General features: G+C 60.3%; 2 protein-coding genes and 1 long non-coding RNA gene across 3 annotated transcripts in view; all 3 read right to left on the bottom strand.

The window, feature by feature from the left end:
• LOC119057533 (butyrophilin subfamily 3 member A2-like) overlaps window positions 1–684 on the bottom strand; it is a 33,998-nt gene extending 33,314 nt beyond the window's left edge. Inside the window, exon 1 of the mRNA XM_053658086.1 lies at window positions 190–684. The gene's annotated coding sequence lies outside the window, so the exon portion shown is untranslated. The remainder of the gene's footprint in view (window positions 1–189) is intronic.
• Window positions 685–6,899: 6,215 nt separating this feature from the next.
• Window positions 6,900–9,355, bottom strand: LOC128626303 (uncharacterized). The gene is made up of 3 exons (XR_008390231.1): window positions 9,277–9,355; window positions 7,350–7,547; window positions 6,900–7,122 (listed from the first exon to the last, which is right to left on the bottom strand). It is a non-coding gene; the product is annotated as an uncharacterized LOC128626303 (long non-coding RNA).
• A 1,765-nt stretch (window positions 9,356–11,120) lies between these two features.
• On the bottom strand, window positions 11,121–20,458 carry LOC119057532 (butyrophilin subfamily 3 member A2-like). Its single transcript, XM_053658082.1, has 7 exons — window positions 20,383–20,458; window positions 15,725–15,857; window positions 15,174–15,515; window positions 13,369–13,650; window positions 12,136–12,440; window positions 11,993–12,057; window positions 11,121–11,324 (listed from the first exon to the last, which is right to left on the bottom strand). Exons 2-7 carry the CDS (start codon window positions 15,801–15,803, stop codon window positions 11,219–11,221), a joined length of 1,179 nt encoding a protein of 392 aa, XP_053514057.1. The 5' UTR covers window positions 15,804–15,857; window positions 20,383–20,458; the 3' UTR covers window positions 11,121–11,218.
• Between the last annotated feature and the right edge of the window lie 2,780 nt (window positions 20,459–23,238).

The raw sequence follows: 23,238 nt of genomic DNA, 5'->3' as shown, positions 1-23,238 counted from the left end.
GCTGGGACAATTCGCACCCTTAACGCCTCGGACCCCAGTGCGCCGGTGCGGGGGTCGGAACAGAAGGCGCCAGGTCTCCACCCCCCCCACCCCCGCTGAGAGCTCGCACTTGGCCCGCGATGTTGTGCAGCTCCGGGCGACACGGGTCCCGCGATCCGGGTCCGCCCTCCGCGCGCGCCCCGCACCCACCTGCGCGTCCACGAGCAGCAGCGACAAAGTCAGGAGACGTGAGCGCAGAGACCGCAGCGAGCGCCGCTCGGGAACAGCGGCGGAGGCCGGTGCAGCAATTTCACTTACGCGGCCGCCTACGCAGGTCACCCGGCCGGCCAATAGCGGCAGGAACCAGAGACCGGTCTAGCGCGGATTGGCTGCACGAGGGCGCCTCCCGTACAACTCCACCCCCTAGTGAAGGACGGAAGTAGGGAGTTTGTTCTGCTCTAGCTTCTTCTGGGGAGCGCGCCGGGTCCCCAGCGAGTCTCCAGGAGCAAGCCAGGAAAAGAGAATGTCGGAAAAAGCGCGCCACCCTTCAGGTGGCTGAGGGGCAGATCGTCCCTCAGTCCAGAGGTCCCGGTACTCAGCGAAGAAGAACCACGTTGGCTTCTAGGCGGCTCCGCGTGGGGAGGGGCTTCATGGGGGCGGGGCGTTGGAAACCCGGAAGACCGGGCAAGCGTCCCGCCCTGTCATGACGCACATCCTGCCCCGCCCCCAGCCCGGGCTGTCACTCACTCTACTACAGCGGCTCCAGCTCGGAGCTCGCGCCGCTGGGGAGCCCACCGCTGGGGAGCCCGCGGCACCCGGGCTGGAATGCTCCGTCTTTTGGCTTCTTCACGTAGGCAATGATAATGATGATGCCCAGACAATCCCGGGGCAAGATTAAACAGCTCCCGAATAAAGAGAGCTGGTGTGTGCTCTCTGAAACTGGGAAAACGAGACAATTTCTCAGTCAGCTCAAAAGCTGACATTTTCGAGCAGCCGCGCAGCCGAGCCCATACCGACCCCACGTGCGCTTCTGAAGAACGTGAAAGGAGCCCAGTCGGGGGACCTGCACCCCGCGTCCACGGCAGCACCTCTCACTAAGGGGAGACACGGACCCCCTCAGTGAGATGCACAGAGCGGCCGCCTGTGCAACAGACACACGCACACCCACACGCACTGGAACCCGTCACCACGGGAAGGAGGACCCCTGTCATCGTAGCACCGTGCACACATGGGGGATGGGGATCCGTGAGGCTCTCACACAGACACCCCCCAGGGGACCCCATGTCACGTGGGCCCCAAACACCACCCAGTGTCGTGAGACGTCCCCTCTGACCCCTCCAGGGGTTTGGTCGTGTTCAGACCTTGCAGGGAGGCCTTTGGGTCATTGTGCGTTCATTTCCGTGTCTGCTGCGATGTCAGGGCCCAACTCCTCCTGGGCCTGGGGACGTCCAGGGTCCCCAACACCACTTACTGAGAAGCCGTCCTTGTCATAGAGGGGTCGGGGCTCAGGGTCTGTTTGTTTAAAAAACGTCCCCGAGTCCATGAGCAGGAGAGTGAACACCACCACGCGTGTCTGTCTACACCGATATCTGGGTGTCACTCGGCCACACAGAGAGGTGAGGCCCTGGCAGGTTTTACTGTGTCCCAGGGGCTGGGGACTTGAGCCTGAACGAGACAAGCCGGGCACACAAGGCCCACGTATCATTGGATTCTGTGTCTGTGACAGGTCCCTATGTATTTCTGAAACTGCCCTTCTGTCTCCATGAAAACTGCCCCCTTGCCCCCTAAAAACTGCCCCTGTGACCCCTGAAAGCTGCCCCTATGTCCCCCTAAAAACTAGCCCTACTCCCCTGAAGACTGCTTCTCAGTCCCCCTGGGCCCACCCGAAGCCTCCCAGGTGAGGTAGGGCGTTTCGGTGCCAGGAGGCCGCGGTCGTGATCACTGTTTGCCTCCATCCACTGCGGTCACGTCCTCAGGGTGAAATGTACCCCTTGGTGCGGTCCTCCGCTCCTCTCAGTCTGTACCATGCGTCCGTTGCTGCTGCTGCTGCCGCTAGGGGCGCAGGTGGGTCGGCGGGGGCTCGGCGAGGATGGCCCCCGACAGCGGCAGGCGCTCCAGGGACCGGACCACGGCTAGGACACTGGACGCTCCGGAGCCCGGAGAGCGAGCTACGCCGTTCCGCGCCCCGGCCCCGGGGTCCCAGGGGCCCAGAGCAGGTGCCCTCCAGGAGTAGGGTGCTTATGGATTGGGTTTCAGGGTCCGTGGGTGCGATCCCCGCAGTGAGCTCGCTGGGTGAACAGGCAGATCCAGCTGCAGGTCCTGGGGACACTCCCCACTGTTCCACAGGGGCGGCGTCAGTCTGCGCCCCCACCAGCAGGGCACGGGGCTCCCTGCGCCCCACCACCGTGCCGGCCCTGTTGTCGGTGGGTGTGCCGGTGCGGCCTGCTGGCTGGCGGGAGGCGGCCCCTCGCTGGGGGCCATCTCTGACTCCTGGGGACCGCCTGCCCAAGTGTGGTGAGTGCGGCGGGGGCCCCGCTGGGAGGGGCCTGAACCCTCCGTGTGTGAAGGTGACCGAGGAGGGGAGCTGGGGACATGGTGACGCAACATGTAAAATCTCACCCTTTTCCTTCAGCGCAGTTGCAGAGAAATTTGGTTTTCACCAAAGAACAAGTGACAGGTGAGCTCCCAGAGGGCACAGGGACACCTGTCAGCCACGGGTCCCCTGGACCACAGATGGCGGCAGCTCCAGCCACGGAAACTGGAAACCCGGGTGGAACCCCCTGGCGGGGAGCAGGACGCCCCTGTGAGCTGCCGATTCTCTGGGAAGGTGACTTGGGGGAGCTCTCGCCCTGCGGGCGGCTGATGGGAAACTCCGTATGTTCCCAACTCCCCTGCACCGCCCGGGAAACCCTGGGAAAGGATGCGTTTGTTCACCTGGAAGAGTCAACAGATTCACCCAGCCTCTCGTCTTTACAGCCAGGACGGCTGACCTCCAGTGCTGACTGCGACAGATTAGAAAAAGGGGTGTAGGAAGAGGAGACATAAACCGTCAGGGAGACCAAGGGGAAGAGTGACAGGTGGGGACGGCAGCAGCTCCCAGATAAACAAAACCACCCGGAGGACAACGGCCCCAGCCCCCACTTCACAATCAGGGAAGGGAACCTCCACCCTGCAGAACAGTGTCAACATCTGAGCACGCAGGGCAGCGGGTTCTCCAACCACCTGGGAAGAAGAAAGTATGGCGCCACCTCGGGGACCTCACAACCGAGGGAGCCGGCCGTGGTGGTCAGACACGGAAATGCCTGGGTGGCCCTGGTGTCTCAGTCCCGCTGAGGCCCGGCGAACAGGGGAGGCCACAACCCCTCTGGACTGGACGACGCGATGTGGAATCGGTGGGGAGGGACCCCTTCACCCTGAGTTCCGAATTTTACCAAAGCAGATGAATGTGTACAGAGGCTGAGAACAGACTGAGGAGGAGGCTTTGTCTCAAAGGGGAGGGTCAAAGTGCAGGAAGGCAGGACGGAAGACAGACGCCCCAGAGGGAGGCAGGAGTGTGAATGTCAAGAGCTCTGTGTTGGAAGCGTGGCCTTGGGATGGAGGGGTCTGTGTGTCCCCAGGGTCTGTTCTGTTCTTGGGAGCGAGCAATGGGGATCCCGAGCAGACCCGTGAGCTTTGACCTTTTTGAGGCCCAAAGGGGGCCCCCCAGTTGCAGGTGGGGTTTGGAAGGCTGTCCAAACACAGGGGGCATCACAGAAGCTCAGCTGAGAGAACCGCGGGCCGGGCATTGTGGCCTCGGTCGGGGTCGACAGAAACGGAGGGGACGCAACCTCATGACAACCGAGGACGCAGGACCTGCGGGACCCCTGAAGCGAGACTGTGTGACCTGGGGCAGTGCACCTCTGGCACACGAAGGAAAACCTTGACACCTTTCCCACGAAGCCTGCGGGGTCCATGCTCAGAGTCTGCCCAGTGTTCTCTGACGGGGAGTAAAAATAAAGTCGGCGGCCTCAGCAGGGGTGACCTTTGACGTGAGAAATCAGGGTGCGGACCCCTCTGCCCCGCCCTGTGTGGAAGACTTTGGCCCTTGCTGGGTTTTGGGCATAACCGTTGGCTTTGAGTTTCCCTTTCGCTCTTTTACTTCTGCTGCTGGTATGATCTGCAAGGCAGTTGTCTGGGATCGAAGACAAATACTTGGAGAAATAAATCAATGAATCAAAACCCCATGTGCCCACTGGCGCCCAGGGACCCCGAGGCCAGAGCCGCCTTGAGTCGACCCCTTTGGAGAGTGAGCCCGCGTGTTCTGTGGGAGTGGGGGCGGGCGGGAGAGTGAGCCAGGGCTACATCCTCTGTTGCAGGGACATGGGAGGACCTGGGCCCTCCGAGCCGCATGGGCCCCCTGTTGCCGAGGCAGATCCTGTCCCCTCTGCCTGGGCGTCTCGGGGGGGTCGTCACAGAAAGCGCCTCCTTCCAGGGCCCCCGGGGCCAGCTGACATTTAGGCTCATTTGAATTACATGACAGCGACCACATGCTCACTCACCGTCTCTCTTCTACCGTCCTGCATATTCCTGTGACCTTGGTCTCTTGGGGGGTATTTAAACCCCCCCTTGTCAGTTTAGTGGGGACAAGGAGCAGGCGCCAGAGTCTTCCACTCCACAGGGTGTCTGGCAAATATGTTCACGTGTCCCGATACTCCGGGCTAGTGCACTTTTAGAAGCCACACGGAAATTCATAATCGGGACGATAATAATTCATTCAGTCTCCACGATTTCCCGTTCATTTACATTCTCCTTCCTCACAATCATGAAGATCCACGTGATGATGTCCTCGCACCTTTTACTGTGCTCCGAGGCCACGACCTGACCCTTAATAACGGCGGCCGGGTTGGAGGGCGGGTGCCGGTCCGAGCTTGGGACCCACAGGGACCTTGGTCACCTGTCTTCCCCACGAAAGGCAGCGGGGAGAAGTCAAGGATAATGGCTCCGTCCGGCATCATGAGATCCTTCCAGGTCTGTCTGCACGAACAAACAGACTGACAGACTCTTTCCCACGTGAGGACAGGGCGTTCCCAGCGACCGGGCAGCCCCACGCTGCTGGGGTTCAGGGGCGCAGTGGCCCCAAAGCGGGTCTGCCAGGCCGGCGACATGAGGTGGCCCAGCTCACAATGAGACTGCACGCGTTCCACGTGTTCGGCATGACGAGTGTGCACACGTGTGTCCTCCCCGGGACTGCCGCCACGGGGGTCCTAAACGTGCCGGGACCTCCGAACGGTACCTTCTGCTTCTCCTTTTCTTAGAGTAAAAGTGCTTTACATGAAATCTACCTTAACAACATTTTTTGAAAAGACTTTTACTTTTACAGAGAGGGGCAGAGAGGGAGAAATAGAGAGAAACATCAAGCTCCAGTTGCCTCTCATGCACCCCCTACTGGGGACCTGGTATGTGCCCTGACTGGGAATCGAACTGGCCACCCTTTGGTTCACAGGCCAGCACTCAGTCCACTGAGCCACAGCAGCCAGGGCCTGGCAACATCTCATGTGCACAACACCAGGTTGTTGACTAAGGTCCTTCCTACCTGCTATGTCGCCCCAAGTCTTTTCATGCTGGATTCTGACACACTCGGGAAAGGGGGGCAGACCTCACTGAGCAGCCGGAGGAGGCGGCCGGTTCAGTGAACTTGTAGCACGGCCGCCCTAGGCCTTGGTCCGTCCCTGTCGGCGTGAGCTCACACAGGTGTGCATCATCCGTTCACCCGCCCCCTACTCCACACCTGCCCACCAGCACCTACGAGGGACGGACTCAGTCCCGGGGACAAGGTCTAGAACCGAGAGGCAGGCCCGGCCCCTGTGTGCACGGGGCCCAGGGTTCAATCAGAGAGGCGTTGGACAGGGAAGCAGCTTCAGCCACCGGAGGATCCGTGGGAAGGGGGCGCCCGACAGGAACCACGTCACTGTGTCCCCGCCTGTCTTGCTGGAACACGGCTCTGGCCCGAGACTCAGGTGTGACGCCACACCCAGGGCAACCTTTCAGAGAACTGTGAACAGACACTCCTATCACACCGTTTTCTTCAAAGGAAAAACACACTTTGAGAGTTTAGGAAAATTTCTGAGGCCCGAAATTGATAAGGGGATGGTCAGGCTCACCCTGATGGCTCCCAAGTGTTCTGGAGCCCACAGCGCTGTCCCCACACCCCAGGGGGTCAGAAAGTAGACAGAGCCCGAGCTCCCGAAACCCATCACCTAGGAAGACGGCCCCGCCTCTCAGGCAGGTGTGACGCAGGTGCGTGCGCCCACCTTTGACTGCAGCGAGATGTCGTGATGCAGCACAACCTTCCCAGTGACAGAAACCAGCTTTCACCTGGACTTGTCCTCTGGCGAAGGGAGGTCGCTAGTCCTTGGAACAAAGTTAAAAGCCGAGAATTATGCCCGTTTCACAAATGAGAAAACAGGCTCAGGGGTCAAAAATTTAAAAAAGAAAGAAAAGCTTTACTCCCCCCACCACCCAAGGCCCCCAAGTGGCAGAGATGGGACCCTGCCCCAGAGTGTGGGCCCCAAATTCATCCCACTTCCCACGCACGAGGGTCCGTGCCTCAGGGCCCCTCAGTGAAAGTCTGCGGGATTCGTGTTACTGCCTCGTACAGTCACTGTTTTCACGGGGCCAGAGAATCGATGGATCCGTTTCAACCCCGCACGAGGCTTCCAAAGGGTTTTCAGCCCCAGCCCCCAGGTGTCGAATTCATCCAGAAACTGAGGTGGAGTGTAGTTCACTTTGCTGATAAGCACACGCCTGGCTCTAATGGAAAACAGTTTGGAACTTCCTAAAAAAATTGAAACCACAGCTGCCTTTTGACCCGGCAGTTCCAGTGCGGGGACCATTCACTCAGGACCCTGAAACGCCCGTCTGAAAGAACCCACGCACCCACCGTTCACAGCAGCGCCTTTCACAGCAGCCAAGTACTGGAACCAGCCCAGGGCCCACCGGTGAGTGAGGGGATCAGGTCACTGTGGACCATTTCCACGGTGGAATCCTACGCAGTGGAGAGAAAGGGGGAGCTCCTGCCCTTGGCAACAGCGTGGACGGAACTGGAGCATCAGGTGACGTGAAATGAGTCAGGCAGTGAGGGACAAATGCCACACGGTGTCACCTCTGCATGGAACGTAATCAACAAAACAAACAAGACTGCAAAATGTAACTGGGTCCTTGAAATGAAGAACAAACTGGCAGTAACCAGAGGGGAGGGGGAAGGGTGTTAACAGAAAGAAGGGGAAGTGTTCACAGCAAAAACCTGTAAAGGACCCAGGGATACAGCCAAGGGGGGGGAGGAGTGGGAGGTGGGGGGCGGGGGACAGTGGTGGGGAATGGAGAGAACCGACCTGAACGACTTGAAGAAAAGTAAACACACAGCAGAGGAAAGAAAGGATTTGTCGGTGGGACGTTGTGCCGAGAAGACACCTTCAGGAGTTCTGCTGCCGTGTGTGAAATCTCACCGACGGCTCGGACCACAGTGAGAGCGCTTCCTATCCCCCCAGGGACCGCAGGTTGGATGTGTCGGCTAATGCCCTGGAGACAAACTGAACGTGAAGGTGACCTCAGCACGCGGAGACGAGGAACCAGGGGATCAGGGTGAGACGCGGCAGCCGGGAAACCGCTGGTGGGGAGCAGCCTCCAGCGCCCCGCCGTCTCAGTCAGTTCACCCCCTGGAAGCAGGTCAAGGCCGTCGGCTCCAGGTGGTCCTGCCCAAGGTCATCGTTGAAAGCCGCAGCCCGGGTTTTTGGGGTGCTCGCTGTGGAAGCCAGCGGGCGAATGAGGGGTGTTCGCGCCCGCTGGAAGACTCGGGGACTGAAACATCGACATACATGTGTCTGGATGGCTGAGTGTGATTGGGTCACGTGTAACCAAGTCCCTCCAGTGATGACACTTAGCTGATTCTCTACCCTTTCTTCCCCAGAAAGAGCCATGTTTCCAAAACACCAGTAGTGGGAGAATCCGTATTAAGTCTGAAGGTGCGGGGAAACGCAAGGCTGGGATCCAGGGCCGGGCTTGAGCCCCCCACACCCTGGGCCCCACGCATCTCAGAGTAGGATAACCACGCGGCACCTGGTAGCTCACACAGCACGAGACCCGCCATGACACACAATAAGGCTGTCGGATGTGCTGAGTGGGGACCCACTCAGGACTCTCTGACCCACCAGTGTGTTTCTGTACCCCAGGAAGTGTGGTGGGTTCTGCCCGGGGACGGTCAGGAAGGGAGACCTTGGGTGTGGGGGAAGGGCACGAGGTCACGCGAGAGGACAGCAGGACCTTCCCGGTGCTGCTTCGGTCAGGCCGCTGGGTTGGCCCTGAAACTGGAGGGTCAGGAAAATCGGACCCGGAGTGCGGGGGGGCTTCTGGAGGCCCCCCAGCGTGTGCTGAGCTTTATCAACCACTGCTGACTGCTCCGGGCATGGAATCGGGAAGGGAGCCCCTCTCCCCGTTCTGGGGGAGGCCCCGGAGGGCTCTGGCCCTGCTAAATTAGAGGCCATGGGACTGACAAGGCCCGAAATTCAGACACCACCGAATCCGGCCCAAAAAAGTCATGACGGAAAGGACAGCCGGTGGCTGTCTCCACAGGGAGGTGGCTGTTTCCATGCGAATGTCCTGGGCTGGCTCCTTCAGATCTGTGCTTGGCTGGGTGCAGAGGCTCCCAGGCGGTCAGGGGCACCGGTGTCCCCACCTCTGACCGGCCTTCCTCTTCCCGGATGTCCCACTCTGGTGTCTTACCACACTCCTCCATCCTGGCGAGGTGCCACCAACAACATCAGGCTCCCCAGTGAACCTCCCATTTTGACGGGCAGCTCTTGGGTCCATCCTGGGCCTGGCTCCCACTGGTCTGAGGGGCCACATGCCGGTGTGAGAATCAGGGCCCCGAAGCCTCTTGTGTGCACAGTGAGGACCAGGGAAACAACAGTGTCCACAAGCCGGTGTCCCCAAAGCCACCGGCTCTGCAGGCACAGAGGGTCACCACCCTCTGTTCCTGCACCAGCGGTTGTCTGGGGGCCCTGTGTGGTCCAGAGACCAGCCCCTTGAGACTGGAATCACCACATGCCTGGTCCGGGGGCCAGTCCCCCCACACCCGGCTGGGGTCAACCACCAAGAGCCCCACAGAGAACAGTCACCTAGCTCGCTCGAGTCACCTGCCACTTGAAAATTTCGGGCGTGCACCAGCAGCAACTGATTCCTAGAACCTGGAGCAACCCGTCCCGGACGTCCCTCTATGGCCTTTGTGCGCCCCTGCACACTGCTCCCTGCCCCTCAGTGTACCTGCTCTCCTGGACCCTGGCTAGCCTACTGGACTCGCCAGGTCCCTAGGCAACTGCTGATGACAAGGACGCCGTTGTCCCTCTGCATGCTGGGAGTTGTAGTCTGTAAATGGCAGAGGCCTGGGCCCTGGGCCAGGTCTCCGGAACCTTTGGTGCTGGAAGGTAGGACAGTCCTGAGTTGAGGCCCCACATGCAGCAAGGTGCTGAGGTCACAGTGCCCACAAGAGAAGCCAGCGTTAGGGACCGGTCATCTCGCACAGGTGTGTTGAGGTCAGCATTGAGGGATGACCGGTTCCAAGGAGGCTTAGAGGTAGGGACTGGGGGTGGACGGGGCGTGCGTTCCATGAAGAGTGGACTGTCCTGCAAATGACCCCAGGAGAAGGAAGCTGCTGACAAATTCACTGTGACCACAACACACGCAGCAACACCAGAAGAGATTTGGGTTTGGGGTGCAGGCTGGGGAACACAAGGAATGGTAGAGACCCACCCCAGGGGGTAAGGGTGGGTGCCAGGGAGGGCGGTGGCCAGACCCCTGCTCTGACCCCCAGTCCAGTGCTAGTGGAGGAGACTGGACTCTCGGAGGCAGGAAGGGAGCCGGAGTGGACAGAGCTGAGTCAGTGACGGGCAGCAGTGTGAACGGAGGCAGGGCCTAGGGGGCCGGGCACACAGGTCTGGGGAGGGCCATGGGACCACCACACCCTGGGGTGAGGGGGCCCAGGGAGATGCCTGTGGGGATGACGCCCACGGTTCTGGGTGGGAGAGGCCAGCTGGAGTGGCAGTGACGTCACTGAGGGACTACGTGGGGGCTGAGGGTGCTCGGCCCCACGGGAGTGCGGGTCCGCGTGGGAGCATCTCCAAGGACTGGTGCTGTTCTGGGTGAGTGACAAGGGGCAGGGTTGGTTAGTTCTCAGGGGAGCACTGGAGGGACGGTGCTATCATTCCCAGGGACAGAGGCCCTGGGGACACCAGAAAACACACAAGGGGACACTCCAGGCTCTGGTCCCCGTTTCGGGGCCCTGCACCCACAAACCACACCTGAGGTTCCCGTGACTCTACAGGATGTCACCTCCCAAGGACAACACACCCAAAGTTGTTCACCCAACAGGAATGACAGAAAACACGATTTAGAATATAAATTTTAATGTGTGAAAAAAAAGTATACAAGTATGTGAAAACACTAACATATAAATCTTAATAGGTAAGGAAAGTTAGTAAAAACATATAATTAACCACTTAGAGAACTGTACAAAGGACTCTATAGCTGGCATGTGACAATAACTGTCCCCATGCCCTGCCCCAGCTGACCTAGTGACAGCTGAGAGTGGCCGCTGGTTTGTCTGTCATGGACTGACTTATAAGTGTCACCCAGGTATGGCACTCCCAAGTGGAAGCCGGGGCACATCGCAGTGCCTGGGACATCAAGGAGTGAGCTACTGGGGTTGCACAGATGACCAGCCAGCCCTCCTGCCCTGTGTTTGAGAGGAGGCCATGGCTTGTGGGCCCACTGAGTACACCCAGTGGGACCTCCCTGAGCAGCTCAGGCCCCCAGAGCCCAGAGGAGCAGCCCGTGGGCCACATGGGCCACAGGCAGAGGGCCCCCAGCAGAGGCTTCCGGTAGAACCTACTTGGACACAGAGGGGCTCCGTCCCATCTGGGATCTGTGAAGGCGCCCACAGGAAGGGACCTGGGGGAGGCCAGACCCCAGGATGCCACTAAGTCACAGCCGTTGCCAAAAAGGCTGACTAGTTCTGGACTCTGTGTCCTCACTCCCTGAGATATCCTCCGCAGCCAGCTTGTTTATGCTGTTTCCCAGACGTTCCCGCAACCGCATCTCACAGAGGGGCCGCGTGAGCCTGAAGGGGGGTCGCAGCGCATCCCAGCTGCTCTGCCAGCACAGCAGCATCCCGTGGTGCTGCTCCGGCAGGTTCCCTGGGTTCTCATGCTCACAAATGACAATGTTGTTCTCCTCCAGTCCCTCCAACCTCATGAACATCCTCCAGCGACTTTTGGAAACCTCCTGCCCGAATTCGAAGTAGATCCTGTTCGTGGCTGAGAAAAGAAAACCAAGGAGGGAGACTTGGCCTCGTTCCTGGAAGGCAGGTGTGGCGTGGGCTGTGTGCCGTGATGTCAGGACCCGGGGTGGGGGGAGGCCCTGGGCGTCCAGGCTGCCCTCACAGGAGGGACCAGGCTCGGGGACAGGAGAGCGCAGTAGGACGTGACCTGGCCTGGCTCCTGACAGGCCTGACACTCCTTCACATGGAACCAGTGAGTCTGGCAGAAGGGCCTGGGGGCCCGAGGGTGGGGAGCTCCGGGGGTGACGTGTCTTCTGAGGCTGCCCCCTCCTGTGCAGCTGTGGGGCAGCAGGGCGAGGTCTGTAACCTCGCTGCACTGAGACTGCCCCACCTTCGGATGTCACGTGGGGGGTCCCCCTGAGCTGTCAGATGGGGGAGTACAAGCAGCACCTGGCCCACCACGGGAGCAGCTGGAGGCCTGCACCCTCCTGCCCCCGACAGCAGCGCTGCAGCCCCTAGGGACTCACCAGGCCAGGGTTTATTTATGGGGTTCCCTGGTGTCCTCAAGAGTCTGGGTCCAGCAACACCTTGTGCAGAGAGGCTGCAGGCTCTTCCCCACAGAGAGAGACCACTGCCCGGGGCCCCCATCAGTGTCCCCATTCCTCCCCCTGGGTGATTAGGGGTGAGGAGCAGGGCCAAACTAACCGAGAACAGAGGCTGAGATGCGGGTCCGGGGCACTCATGTGGTCGGTACCCCTTGTTTGTCCACCCTGCAGGGAACAATGTACAGAGTCAGTGACCTTGTCACCAGGGACCCCAGGATGCCCAGGGACGGGATGGGTACTTACTGAGCTCGTCCTGCAGCGTATCTGCAAATAACCAGAAAATACAGTCCTGTCAGCAGATACAGAGGAGGATCCGGGTGGTGGGTGTGGGCTGGGCAGGGAGGAGGTGGCCGCCTGCAGCTGGGCCCCACCGGGGGGGCTTTCCACCCGCTGCAGCTCCTGCTCTCTCCGCTTCTCCTGGGACACAGCCCGGATCATCTGCCGCCGTCGCCACACCAAGCACGACACTCCCAACAGGAGCACCATACCAATCAGCAGGACTGGGGTGATAAACGCCATCCGAGGCTCTGCGTTCCTGAAGAAGGGACCTGCGAAGGGGTAACGTCAGCCCCTGAAATGACCTGCCTGTCCCCAGAGTGCCCAGAACTCTTAGTGTCACCCAGTAAGTACCTTTCTCTTGGAACATCTGCCTCCCCCATGGGATCAGATCCGGTACGAAGCAGCAGTGTCACTGAAGTCGCCTCTGCACCCCCCCACTGATCATCTGCCCCCCACTCAGAAGAGCCTGGTGATGAAGATCGGAACTCTGGGGCTGCAGGGCCTGGGTTCCAGTCCTGGTTTTCCTGCCTGACCAGCCCTGTGACCCTGAACTAATGATGTCACCACCTCTTGCTGGCGTCCAGATCACTGAGAGCATTAAGTTAATGCTTGTACAGGCCTGACACAGGGTCACTGCCACACCGGTTTCAGTAAGTTTTAAAAACTAAACATATTTTATCTTGTCTGCATCAAAATCAGCCCCTATGCAACCTGTGCTCCTGCTGCGTCCTCTCTTCTGTGACAACTAAGGTCTGAGGGACTGTCTCCCCACAGCCCACCACCAGGGGGCGCCCGCGACCTTGTCTTTCCTTCTGCCAGTTTCACAGGTGGAAATACTTCCCTGTTCAGTCAGATTTGGCATTGTCCCGTGAGTTTTACTTTTCTGTGAACCGACGATTCCTGTTTTTGCTTGTTTATCTACTGTGTGCTTTATATTGAAAGGAGATTAGCTCTTTTATTGAGATTTCGGTTGTACCTATTATTCCCTCTCCCAGTGTGTTTGTTGATCTTGACTATTTATCCCAAAGACCCATTGCCTGGAACCGAGTGTGACACACAGGAAGTGCCCAGAAGGTGTCTGTGACATAAACCGAACCACAGGTCCCTGTGCCATGTCTGCCCTACAGTGTCCCAGGCCAGCAGCAGACCACTGACCCTTCACACCCAGGAGCCCAGGGCAGTGGGCAGGGCACTCACCTGCCATGGAAAGCCCCGCTGACCATTCCTGGCCCAGCAGAGGGTTTCTGAGGACACAGGTGACCCCCTCCTGAGAGCCACCTTCCAGGATCACAGAGGCTGAGGCTGCATAAAGGCCCTGGGGGTCTGTGACTTCTGTGACCACCTCATTGGAAATTCTCTGTCCCCTGGCGTCTCTCCACTCTACTTGGGGCTGCGGGTACCAGCCGGCAGACGTGCAGTTCACACGGATCCCTCCAGCCTCGTAGCCCTTCATTTCAATGTGGGGACCAGAGCCCAGCGCTGGGGAGGAAAAGTGATCTGAATCATGGGGGGCCCTCTGCACTGGTGGGGTCTCCACAGCAGGGAGGGGCACCCACACTGACCAGTCCAGCAGGGACTCACCAGGAGCTGTTCCCAGCGTGTGCTGTGCAGCAGACTGACCCCTGATGGGGACACTGCCTGACCATGGCTGGACCCTCGTACTGGATCCAGGGGGACCTGGGCCAGAGCAGAGACTGCTCCCCCTAAGTCCCCTCACAGACTGCCCCAGCCTCCCCTCCCCCACCCTGGGCAAGCATGGAGGTGGTGCCCCTTAGCCTAAGGGGGTCCCACCCACTGACCCTGTCTGTCCTGCCTGTCATGTGGGGGCTGTGCCCTCCCGTGAGCAAGAGGAGACACACACGGTGTCCCATGGCCCCCCGAGTTGTCACCTGTGTGCAAGGCCCCTCGGGAGGCTCTGGCTGCACCTACTGCCAGGCTGCTGGGCTCCCCCTGCAGGGACCCCCCCGGAAGTGTGTGCAGGGGGGACTTTCACACAGAACACGGCGGACTCAGGGCCAGACAGAGGGGACTCACTGCCACCTGTCCCCACCCCCTGAACACAAAGGAGAGGAGGCCCTGTGAGGATCTGAAACACCGAGTCCTGTAGGGAGGGGACCATCTGGGGAGCTGTGATTTCCAGGAAGGGACAGCAGGCTGAGGAGGTGGCCGTGGGGGACAAGGCCAGGGAGCCACACTGTCCATGCGCTACCAGGCCCACTGCACTGGAAGCCACGGGGCAGGGTTGTGTCCGGGAAATGCGAACTGCAGCCCAAACGCCTGGACATGAGCATCTCAGACAAGGCACTTGGTCACTGGGATGGGTCAGGGCAAAGTCAAGGTCACTCAAGAGTCGGGTGACAGCACAGAGGAAACAGGAACCGTGTGCAGTGACCAACCTCCCTGTGCCGGCTGAGAGTGACCAGTGACACCCCGGCACCATCCTGACAGCGTCATCACCAGTGCACAGCGCTGCTTCCTCATCCCCCCAAACCGCACAGAGTGCTCCCTGACGCCCTCTCTCTGGGACACCCCGGCGTCCCCGTCCCCAGGTGAGTGTCCTGCCCCACTGCACCGAGGACAGACACAGCCTGATCAACTGCACGTGTGTTCCCGGGGGTTCGGCAGGGGACGTGGACCCCACTGGTGTGGTCCCTGCAGCTCAGCCTCCTGCACCCACAGCAGCCAACACCTGGGGGACCCTCGGCCATGGTCTGGGTCACAATGAACCCAAACACCCATGTGCCTCCCACTGAGGGGAGGTGTCCTCATCCTTCCTGTTCCTGACCTCCTTTCCCTGCTGAGACTGGTGGGTGGCACGGGGGAATCTGTACTGGATGCAGGATGAAGTCACCCCAGGGGACACCTGGGTCTGTCTTCGGCCTCAGAGGAGCAGAGATGGAGGTGGGGGGGTTGCTGGTGAGCAGCCCCACCTGCTCCAGGGCAGCTTTGCAGCCTCTGCCCCCGGCCCACAGAGAGGAGCCCAGAGCAAACCTGAGGCTCACCTGCCACCTGCAGCTCCACCTGGGCCTTTGCAGAGAAATCTCCGTCTTGGAAGTAACACACGTAGGTCCCGTTGTCTGAGGCTGTGACGTTGCGAATCCGCAGAGCAGCCGTCCCCGCAGTGACGTCCTCTCTTAAAACCGAAGTTCTCCCTCGATACTCCTCTGCCGGCGTGTCCTCCTGCCCGTGTGCGTACGTGAGCACCACCTGCCTGCGGCTGGGTCGCACCCACATCAGCTCCATGCTCTCAGCGCTCCTCTTCGGGGACAGGTGACAAGGCAACTCAGCGTCTCCACCCACCATGGCCAGGATGGGCTCAGGGGGTCCAACCACAGCAAAGTCAGCTGGTCATCAGAAAGGGGGGGGCTCCATCAGAGTGAGCAGGGCCAGGGCATGTCCCAGGAATGGAGGGGAGGTGACACACACCTACAGGGAAACTCGGTCCTAACACAGGAGCAGTGCGGACATGCCATGCAGGGGTGGGAGGGGTCCCAGGTTCTGACTGGGCCCAAAGGTAAGGGATTCAGACACCCAGACACAGGGCAGGTCCTACCTGAGCAGGGGCTGAGCAGCTGGACCAGGGTGAGGCAGACAGGGAGGGCAGGCAGATGGGGGACCAGGCACCTCACCATCCTGACCTGCCGTGCACAGAGAGAGGCCGGCAGGGCCTGGGGAACAGTGACCACCTGGAATGGGGAGGAGAATGCCACATGGAGAGGCTGCCTCCCCAGGCCCGGCCCTGTCACCACCACCATCACTGGGGACCCCAGAGCCTCCTCCGCAAATGTCCCCTGGGGCGTCTCTTCACCTTGGATCCCACCGTGGAAGTCAGCCAGGAAACATGGAGCCGTAATGGACGTACCTTATTCCTGGCCAGCAGGGAGCACCAGGCTCTCCTGTGCCAACCTGCTCAGAAGCCCTCCACCTGCCCACACTTCCCTGCCCCAGCCAGGTGCCTGCCCCCAGACCACCCTCTGAGGAAGGCAGGTCCTGTGCTCTGAGTCCCTGATCCCGCCGCTGCCCCCTGCAGGCCGAGCTCCACACAGCAGCCAGGGCCTCCCACCCCCTCACCTCCCTCCTGCTCAGCCCCTCCCACGAGGTCCCTGTCACCCAGGGCAGAAGCCCAGGGCCTTTGCACCCTGTGCTTTAAATTATCTGACTGTTTTAGGGGATGGCTGGGTTGGGGGTGAGTGGTTCAGGGAAAATGGAGACAACTGTATTTAAACAGTACAAAGAAAAAAATAATAAAATTATATGAGTGTGTTAAAGTCTAAAAGTTTCCACAGTGGAGAACACATTTGCACATATTCTGGAGGATATTTACTGTTTTTCATTCCTATCATAGATCATTTTAAGATATAAAATACAGAAGAATGAAACTTCAATAACTCACAATGGTAATTACATCCTTTGTTTCAAGTGACTGTGGACACCTGTGGATGCGTCTGGCTGCATGTACACAGGGCCGACCCAGAAAGAGAATTTACTTATAAAAACTGAGTATTCATTCTCACACCTTTAACCCTCAGTCACCCTCAAATGCTCTGTCCTGGATGGGGACACCCGTGGGGACGTCCCTCCACAGCCCTGAACACTCTCTGGCCTCGGGGACTCTGACGCCTCTTCGTGCTTCTGCCATTTTGTCTCACATGTTACATGTTGGGATGTTTCCCTTTGGAGATTCTGTTCATCCGGAAAATACATTCTGTGTGCTGTGGGCAGGTGGGCTGATAAATCAGCCGTCGTGAACTGGGCCAACACTCTGGAACAGTCGTCAACAAAAATTCACTGAGGCCCAGCACAGCCTCTCACAACAACGCCAGCTGGTCACTGATGCAGACGGGTTCCTGGGACTCTCGCCTAGTGGGGGAGGCTGGACCACAAGGGGCCCGCCGTCCTGAAGGGAACTCCCGGTAGTTTTCCAGTCCCTCCTTGTATACCAAATATCCTGAGCTTTTTTGTTTGTTTAAGGTTTTTGTTTTTTTTTTAAGAAAGTGAAAGGGAGGGATAAAGAGAGGGAGAGAAACATCCCTCATTGGCTGCCGCCGGCACACCCCTCGCTGGGGGCCCAGCCGACGACACAGGTGTGTGTCCAGACTGGGAACCCACCAGCCACCCTTCGCTTCGCAGACTGGACCGCAAACCACTGGGCCACACCAGCCAGCGCTGAAAATGTTTATCCTTAGTCCCACAGACTACACTGTCAGGAATTACTCTCCATGAAAAACTGGCCCGGCATCAGAAAGCAGAAAGCACTTGGAGACAAATGCACCCTAAGAGTGGACAGTCTGCACCCTGACGGCCGTGAGAACCGAGAAGGGAAATGAAGGGGACACACCATGGGGGACACACTGAGCTCAGGGTCGGCAGGAGCAACACTGTCACACCGTCCTTGCTGCCTGAAGCCAAGTGCACACTCAGGCTGTGCCTGTCAAAATGCCGATGGCCTTCTTCTCAGAAGGACAACAAGGAATCCTGAAATTTATAGGGAACCACGAAGGACACCACGTGGCAAAATAAAACATCTACAGAAAGAACAAAATTAAAGCTATCGCAACCCCTGATGTCAAAGCTCTGGCAGAAAACAGACGAGCAGGTCAATGGGACGGAACAGACAGTCAGACACGAAGCGAGACCTACACGGACAACTCGCCCATGACAGAGGAGGCGAGAACGTACAATGGGGGACACACAGTGTCTCCAAATGATGCTGGGACAACTGCACAGACACGTGCACGGGACCGTGCTGGGTCACGTCCTGATGCCGTCCGTGTACAAGAAGGACCACAGGCTGGGGAATGAGGCAAAGGTGAAGCCCCAAACCGAACCCGGGAAGAAACCAGGCCCCGGACCCTCCGACTCCGCCCTTCACGCCACCTCTCAGGCACGACTGCTCGGGGAGGGCAGCAAAGGAGGAGACGGACCGGGGGGCCAGTGGAACTAACGGTCTGCACAGCACAGGGACCGGCAACACGGCGAAAAGACAACTTAAAGACGGAACAAGGTCTTTGCCGACGATACGATCAGTCAGGGGTTAATATCCAAAATGGAAGAGAGCACAGATCATTTAAGACCAAAAAATCCCCTCAAACCATCGGACTTTGAAAATGGGCCGACCACCTGAACAGATATTTCTCCAAAGAACAGACACAGGGACTCGGGTCCCCTCTGTGGTCAGACAGTGTGAGGCAGTCCCAGCTCCGACTGACATGTGTGTCTGCGTTGGTCAGATTCTATGTTTTACAAGTGACTGTGTCAGACACCTTTACATCCAGATCTTCGGGACACACAGCTTGTGACCCGCCCCACTGACCTCTGCACGTCCTTTCTCAGCAGGTGCGTGACGACCTCCAGACTCAGATGTGATGGCAGGGAAACAGCCTGTGCTCCTGAGAATTCTAGACACGGATCCAAGGGAACTGAGTCCCACCTGCAGACTCTCAGCTCCCAGACGCTTGCTGACCTCCAACCAGTTGCCCCAACAGACGGTGCTGCTGGCACACGGTCCCCTGGATGCAGAACTTGCAACACCCTCCCGAGTGAGTTTCTCTTGTTCTTTTTCTCCTTTTTCTCCCTCCTTAAGAAACCCTGGCCCAGAGCTTCCTGCCACAGGTGGGAGGAGACCCCGGCTGTGCCCCCGTAGGTGGGTCACTCAACCTCTCTGAGCCTCAGATTCTGGAAAAGCCCCGTCAGGTTCCTCGTGCCCTGGGTCCTCAGGAGGTGCCGCACTTGCTGCTTACTCGTCACTGAGGCAGACGTGTGGTGGGGAGGCTGCGGCCTTTCTAACTGGCCTGAGCCCCTGCTTGGATTTAAGTCCCCCACCCAGTGCAGGGGAGTGTGGTGGAGGGTCCCTGCCAAGGTGGCGGAACCTGAGTCTCTTCCACAGACTGCGGGGCACCCTGGCCACACTGTTCACCTGTCACACCTGCCCTTAGGGTGATTCCTACCAGCTGGGTGGTCGCGGGGTCGGCTGCAGAAACCAAGGAGCCCCACGCCTCACTGCACCCACTCACCCTCCCAGAACTCGGCACAGGACAGACAAGAGGTCTCCGAGTTGTGGGAGGAGGAGCCAGGCTCACACTCAGTCTCTGCACACACAGGAGCCTGAAAGGGGTGGGACAGAGGAGAGGTGGGGCCAGGGAACAGGCCACACCTGGTCCCTGCGGCCTCTTCCTGAGGAGGCCACAGCACCTGGTGGCCGATTCCCAGCACAGCACCATCGCCTGTCTCCTTCTGGGCTGATAAGCCCGCTCCAAGTGTCCCAGGGGCTGGGGACCTGGCTCACCCTCGGCTCTTCCCGACATCCTGCAGCTCCGGGAAGAGGGGTGCTGAGGGGTCACCCCTGGGCCCGCCCCCCGGGAGCGCTCCGCAGCATCTGCGCCCCGTGCCCAGGTCCTCCAGAAACAAGCGTCCTCCCCGTTGTACGGGAGTCGATTTCTAGCAAATAAAAGACCGTTTTCTTAAGAGAAACTCTCCCGCCATCCTCGATGGGGTGGCTTTGGCTGTGGCAACACCTGGGACTGCGCGCCCGCGCCCCGCCCTGCTCCTCGCCATCCAATCCTGCCTCCAGGCCCACGACTCGGAGCCACCCTTGCCCGGCCCGCACACATCCCCACAGACCCACAGCAGCGAGTCCGGCCGCCAGGCTCCACGGAGGCCCGGACGGAACGTGGACACTCTCCAGTCCCCTCAGAAAACTGAGGACCCACCTCAGGTTCCGCCGAGCCAGCGTCACCTGCACCAGGGCGCGCGCCCCGCGGAGCGGAGGCAGCCCCAGCCCCGGGCACCACGGACCCTCGGCTCCGCAGGGCTGGAGGAAGGCGGTCCGGGGCCGCCTGGGCAATGGCTGCCCGGAGAGCAGGGGTCGCCAACCACCGGCCCACGACCGGTCCCGTTACCAGCGTGTTAGGAACCGGGCGACCAGCAGAGCTCAGCTGCCCTCCGCGCTCTGCTCCCCCCGCCCCGGGCCCCTCCCGTAGAGAATCTGGGGTCCCGCAGGAGTGGGACTCGGGGGCGCCGGTGAGCTGGGACTATTCGCACCCTTAGCGCCTCGGACCCCAGTGCGCCGGTGCGGGGGGCGGAACAGAAGGCGCCAGGTCTCCACCCCCCCACGCCCGCTCAGAGCTCGCACTTGGCCCGCGATTTTGTGCAGCCCCAGGCGACACGGGTCCCGCGATCCGGGTCCGCCCTCCGCGCGCGCCCCGCACCCACCTGCGCCTCCACGAGCAGCAGCGACAAAGTCAGGAGACGTGAGCGCAGAGACCGCAGCAAGCGCCGCTCGGGAACAGCGGCGAGGCCGGTGCAGCAATTTCACTTACGCGGCCGCCCACGCGGTCTCCCCCGAGGGCCAATAGCGGCAAGGCACCGCTAGCGCGGATTGGCTGCACGAGGGCGCCTCCCATACAACTCCGCCCCCTAGGGAAGGACGGAAGTAGGGAGTTTGTTCTGCTCTAGCTTCTTCCTGGAGCGCGCCGCGCCGGGCCCCCAGCGAGTCTCCAAGAGCCAAGCCAGGAAAAGAGAATGTCGGAAAAAGCGCGCCACCCTTCAGGTGGCTGAGGGGCAGATCGTCCCTCAGTCCAGAGGTCCCGGTACTCAGCGCAGAAGTACCATGTTGGCCTCTAGGCGGCGCTGCGTGGGGAGGGGCTTCATGGGGGCGGGGCGTCCCGCCCTGTCATGACGCAACATACGGCCCCGCCCCCAGCCCGGGCTGTCACTCACTCTACTACAGCGGCTCCAGCTCGGAGCTCGCGCCGCTGGGGAGCCCACCGCTGGGGAGCCCGCGGCACCCGGGCTGGAATGCTCCGTCTTTTGGCTTCTTCACGTAGGCAATGATAATGATGATGCCCAGACAAACCCGGGGCAAGATCCCGAATAAAGAGAGCTGGTGTGTGCTCTCTGAAGTTGGGAAAACGAGACAATTTCTCAGTCAGCTCAAAAGCTGACATTTTCGAGCAGCCGCGCAGCCGAGTCCAGACCGACCCCACGTGCGCTCCTGAAGAACGTGAAAGGAGCCCAGTCGGGGCACCTGCACCTCGCGTCCACGGCAGCACCGCTCACTAAGGGGAGACACGGACCCCCTCGGTGAGACGCACAGAGCGGCCGCCTGTGCAACAGACACACGCACACCCACACGCACTGGAACCCATCACCACAGGAAGGTGGACCCCTGTCATCGTAGCACCGTGCACACATGGGGGATGGGGATCCGTGAGGCTCTCACACAGACACCCCCCAGGGGACCCCATGTCACGTGGGCCCCAAACACCACCCAGTGTCGTGAGACGTCCCCTCTGACCCCTCCAGGGGTTTGGTCGTGTTCAGGACCTTGCAGGGAGGCCTTTGGATCGTTGTGCGTTCATTTCTGTGTCTGCTGGGACGTCAGGGCCCAACTCCTCCTGGGCCTGGGGACGTCCAGGGTCCCCAACACCACTTACTGAGAAGCCGCCCTTGTCATAGAGGGGTCGGGGCTCAGGGTCTGTTTGTTTAAAAAACGTCCCCGAGTCCATGAGCAGGAGAGTGAACACCACCATGCATGTCTGTCTACACCGATATCTGGGTGTCACTCGGCCACACAGAGAGGTGAGGCCCTGGCAGGTCCCACTGTGACTCAGGGGCTGGGGACTTGAGCCTGAACGAGAGAAGCGGGGCACACAAGGCCACGTGTCCTTGGATTCTGTGTCTGTGACTCGTCCCTATGTATTTCTGAAACTGCCCTTCTGTCTCCATGAAAACTGCCCCCTTGCCCCCTAAAAACTGTCCCTCTGACCCCTGAAAACTGTCCCTATGTCCCCGTAAAAACTAGCCCTACTCCCCTGAAGACTGCTTCTCAGTCCCCCAAAAACTGCCCCTGGGCCCACCTGAAGCCTCCCAGGTGAGGTAGGGCGTTTCCGTGCCAGGAGGCCGCGGTCGTGATCACTGCTTGCCTCCACTGCGGTCACGTCCTCAGGGTGAAATGTACCCCTTGGCGCGGTCCTCCGCTCCTCTCAGTCTGTACCATGCGTCCGCTGCTGCTGCTGCTAGGGGCGCAGGTGGGTCGGCGGGGGCTCCGCAAGGGCGGACAGCGGCAGGCGCTCCAGGAACCAGACCACGGCTAGGACACTGGACTCTCCGGAGCCCGGAGTGCGAGCTACGCCGTTCCGCGCCCCGGGCCCCGGGGTCCCAGGGGCCGAGAGCGGGTGCCCTCCAGGAGCAGGGCACGGGCGTGAGGCATTCCCGCGTCGGTCCCCACGCGCAGCCTGGCCGGGCTCGGCTGGTAGCCTCCTCCTTGGCCGCCCGGCTGGGCAGAGCGGGCAGCGGGGCACACGGTCAGGCCGCTGGTCCTCTCAGCTTGGACGCGGTGTTCCGCGGTGGCCCCCGCAGACGCGCTGGGAGGGACCCTCCTAATGATGCTTTTTCAGTTTGTGGGCGGGGATGTGATAACGGCTTCCGGAGGAATAACTGGTCCCCGGTGACGTGCACACTTTCCTGGGAACCGCTGGCCCTGCCGGGGTGGCCCTGGACATGAGAGCGCACCGCCCCCCCACCTCCCACAGGCGCAGGGTCATCACTGGGTGGAGCAGCGGGGGCAGGTCTCCCCTCTCCTGCCCCTCCCCACTCTCTCGCAGTGCTGTGCAGAGAGGTTCAGAATGTAAATGAGGAAAAAGTAAATAAAAGGGGATTTGAGAAAAGACAGTAAATGAAACATACAGCCGTAAGCGGGAGGGAGGGCCAGGAGGCTTCTGTACGTGAAGAAGCCCTCGGTCCCCTTCTGTGCTGGGCACCCCCAGATGGCTCCTCGCTGGTGTTGCCGTCACTGTCACTAACTCCTCTTACTCCTAAAACCTGTGCATCGTGACCCGTCCCAGCCCAGGGGACGGGGTGGGGGGGAGGCCCCCTTCCTGACCCCACGTGTGGAACCAGTGAGCTGACCGCCTCCGATGCAGGGGGGGGACGGGGGAGGGCGCAGGGGCGGATTCTTGGGGGGGTGGGGCGTGTGAGGGGAGGGGCCCCAGCTCTGCAGGGAGAGGGTCAGGGTCTGGGAAGGAGACCTGGTCCGAGTGGGGGGTGGGTGGTCAGGCAGCACCTGCC

Source organism: Artibeus jamaicensis, unplaced genomic scaffold (assembly GCF_021234435.1).
Source record: "Artibeus jamaicensis isolate MK-2021 breed Jamaican fruit bat unplaced genomic scaffold, CSHL_Jam_final scaffold_537, whole genome shotgun sequence".
NCBI classification, from domain to species: Eukaryota; Metazoa; Chordata; class Mammalia; order Chiroptera; family Phyllostomidae; genus Artibeus; species Artibeus jamaicensis.
This window is presented reverse-complemented; position numbering and strand designations above follow the sequence as displayed.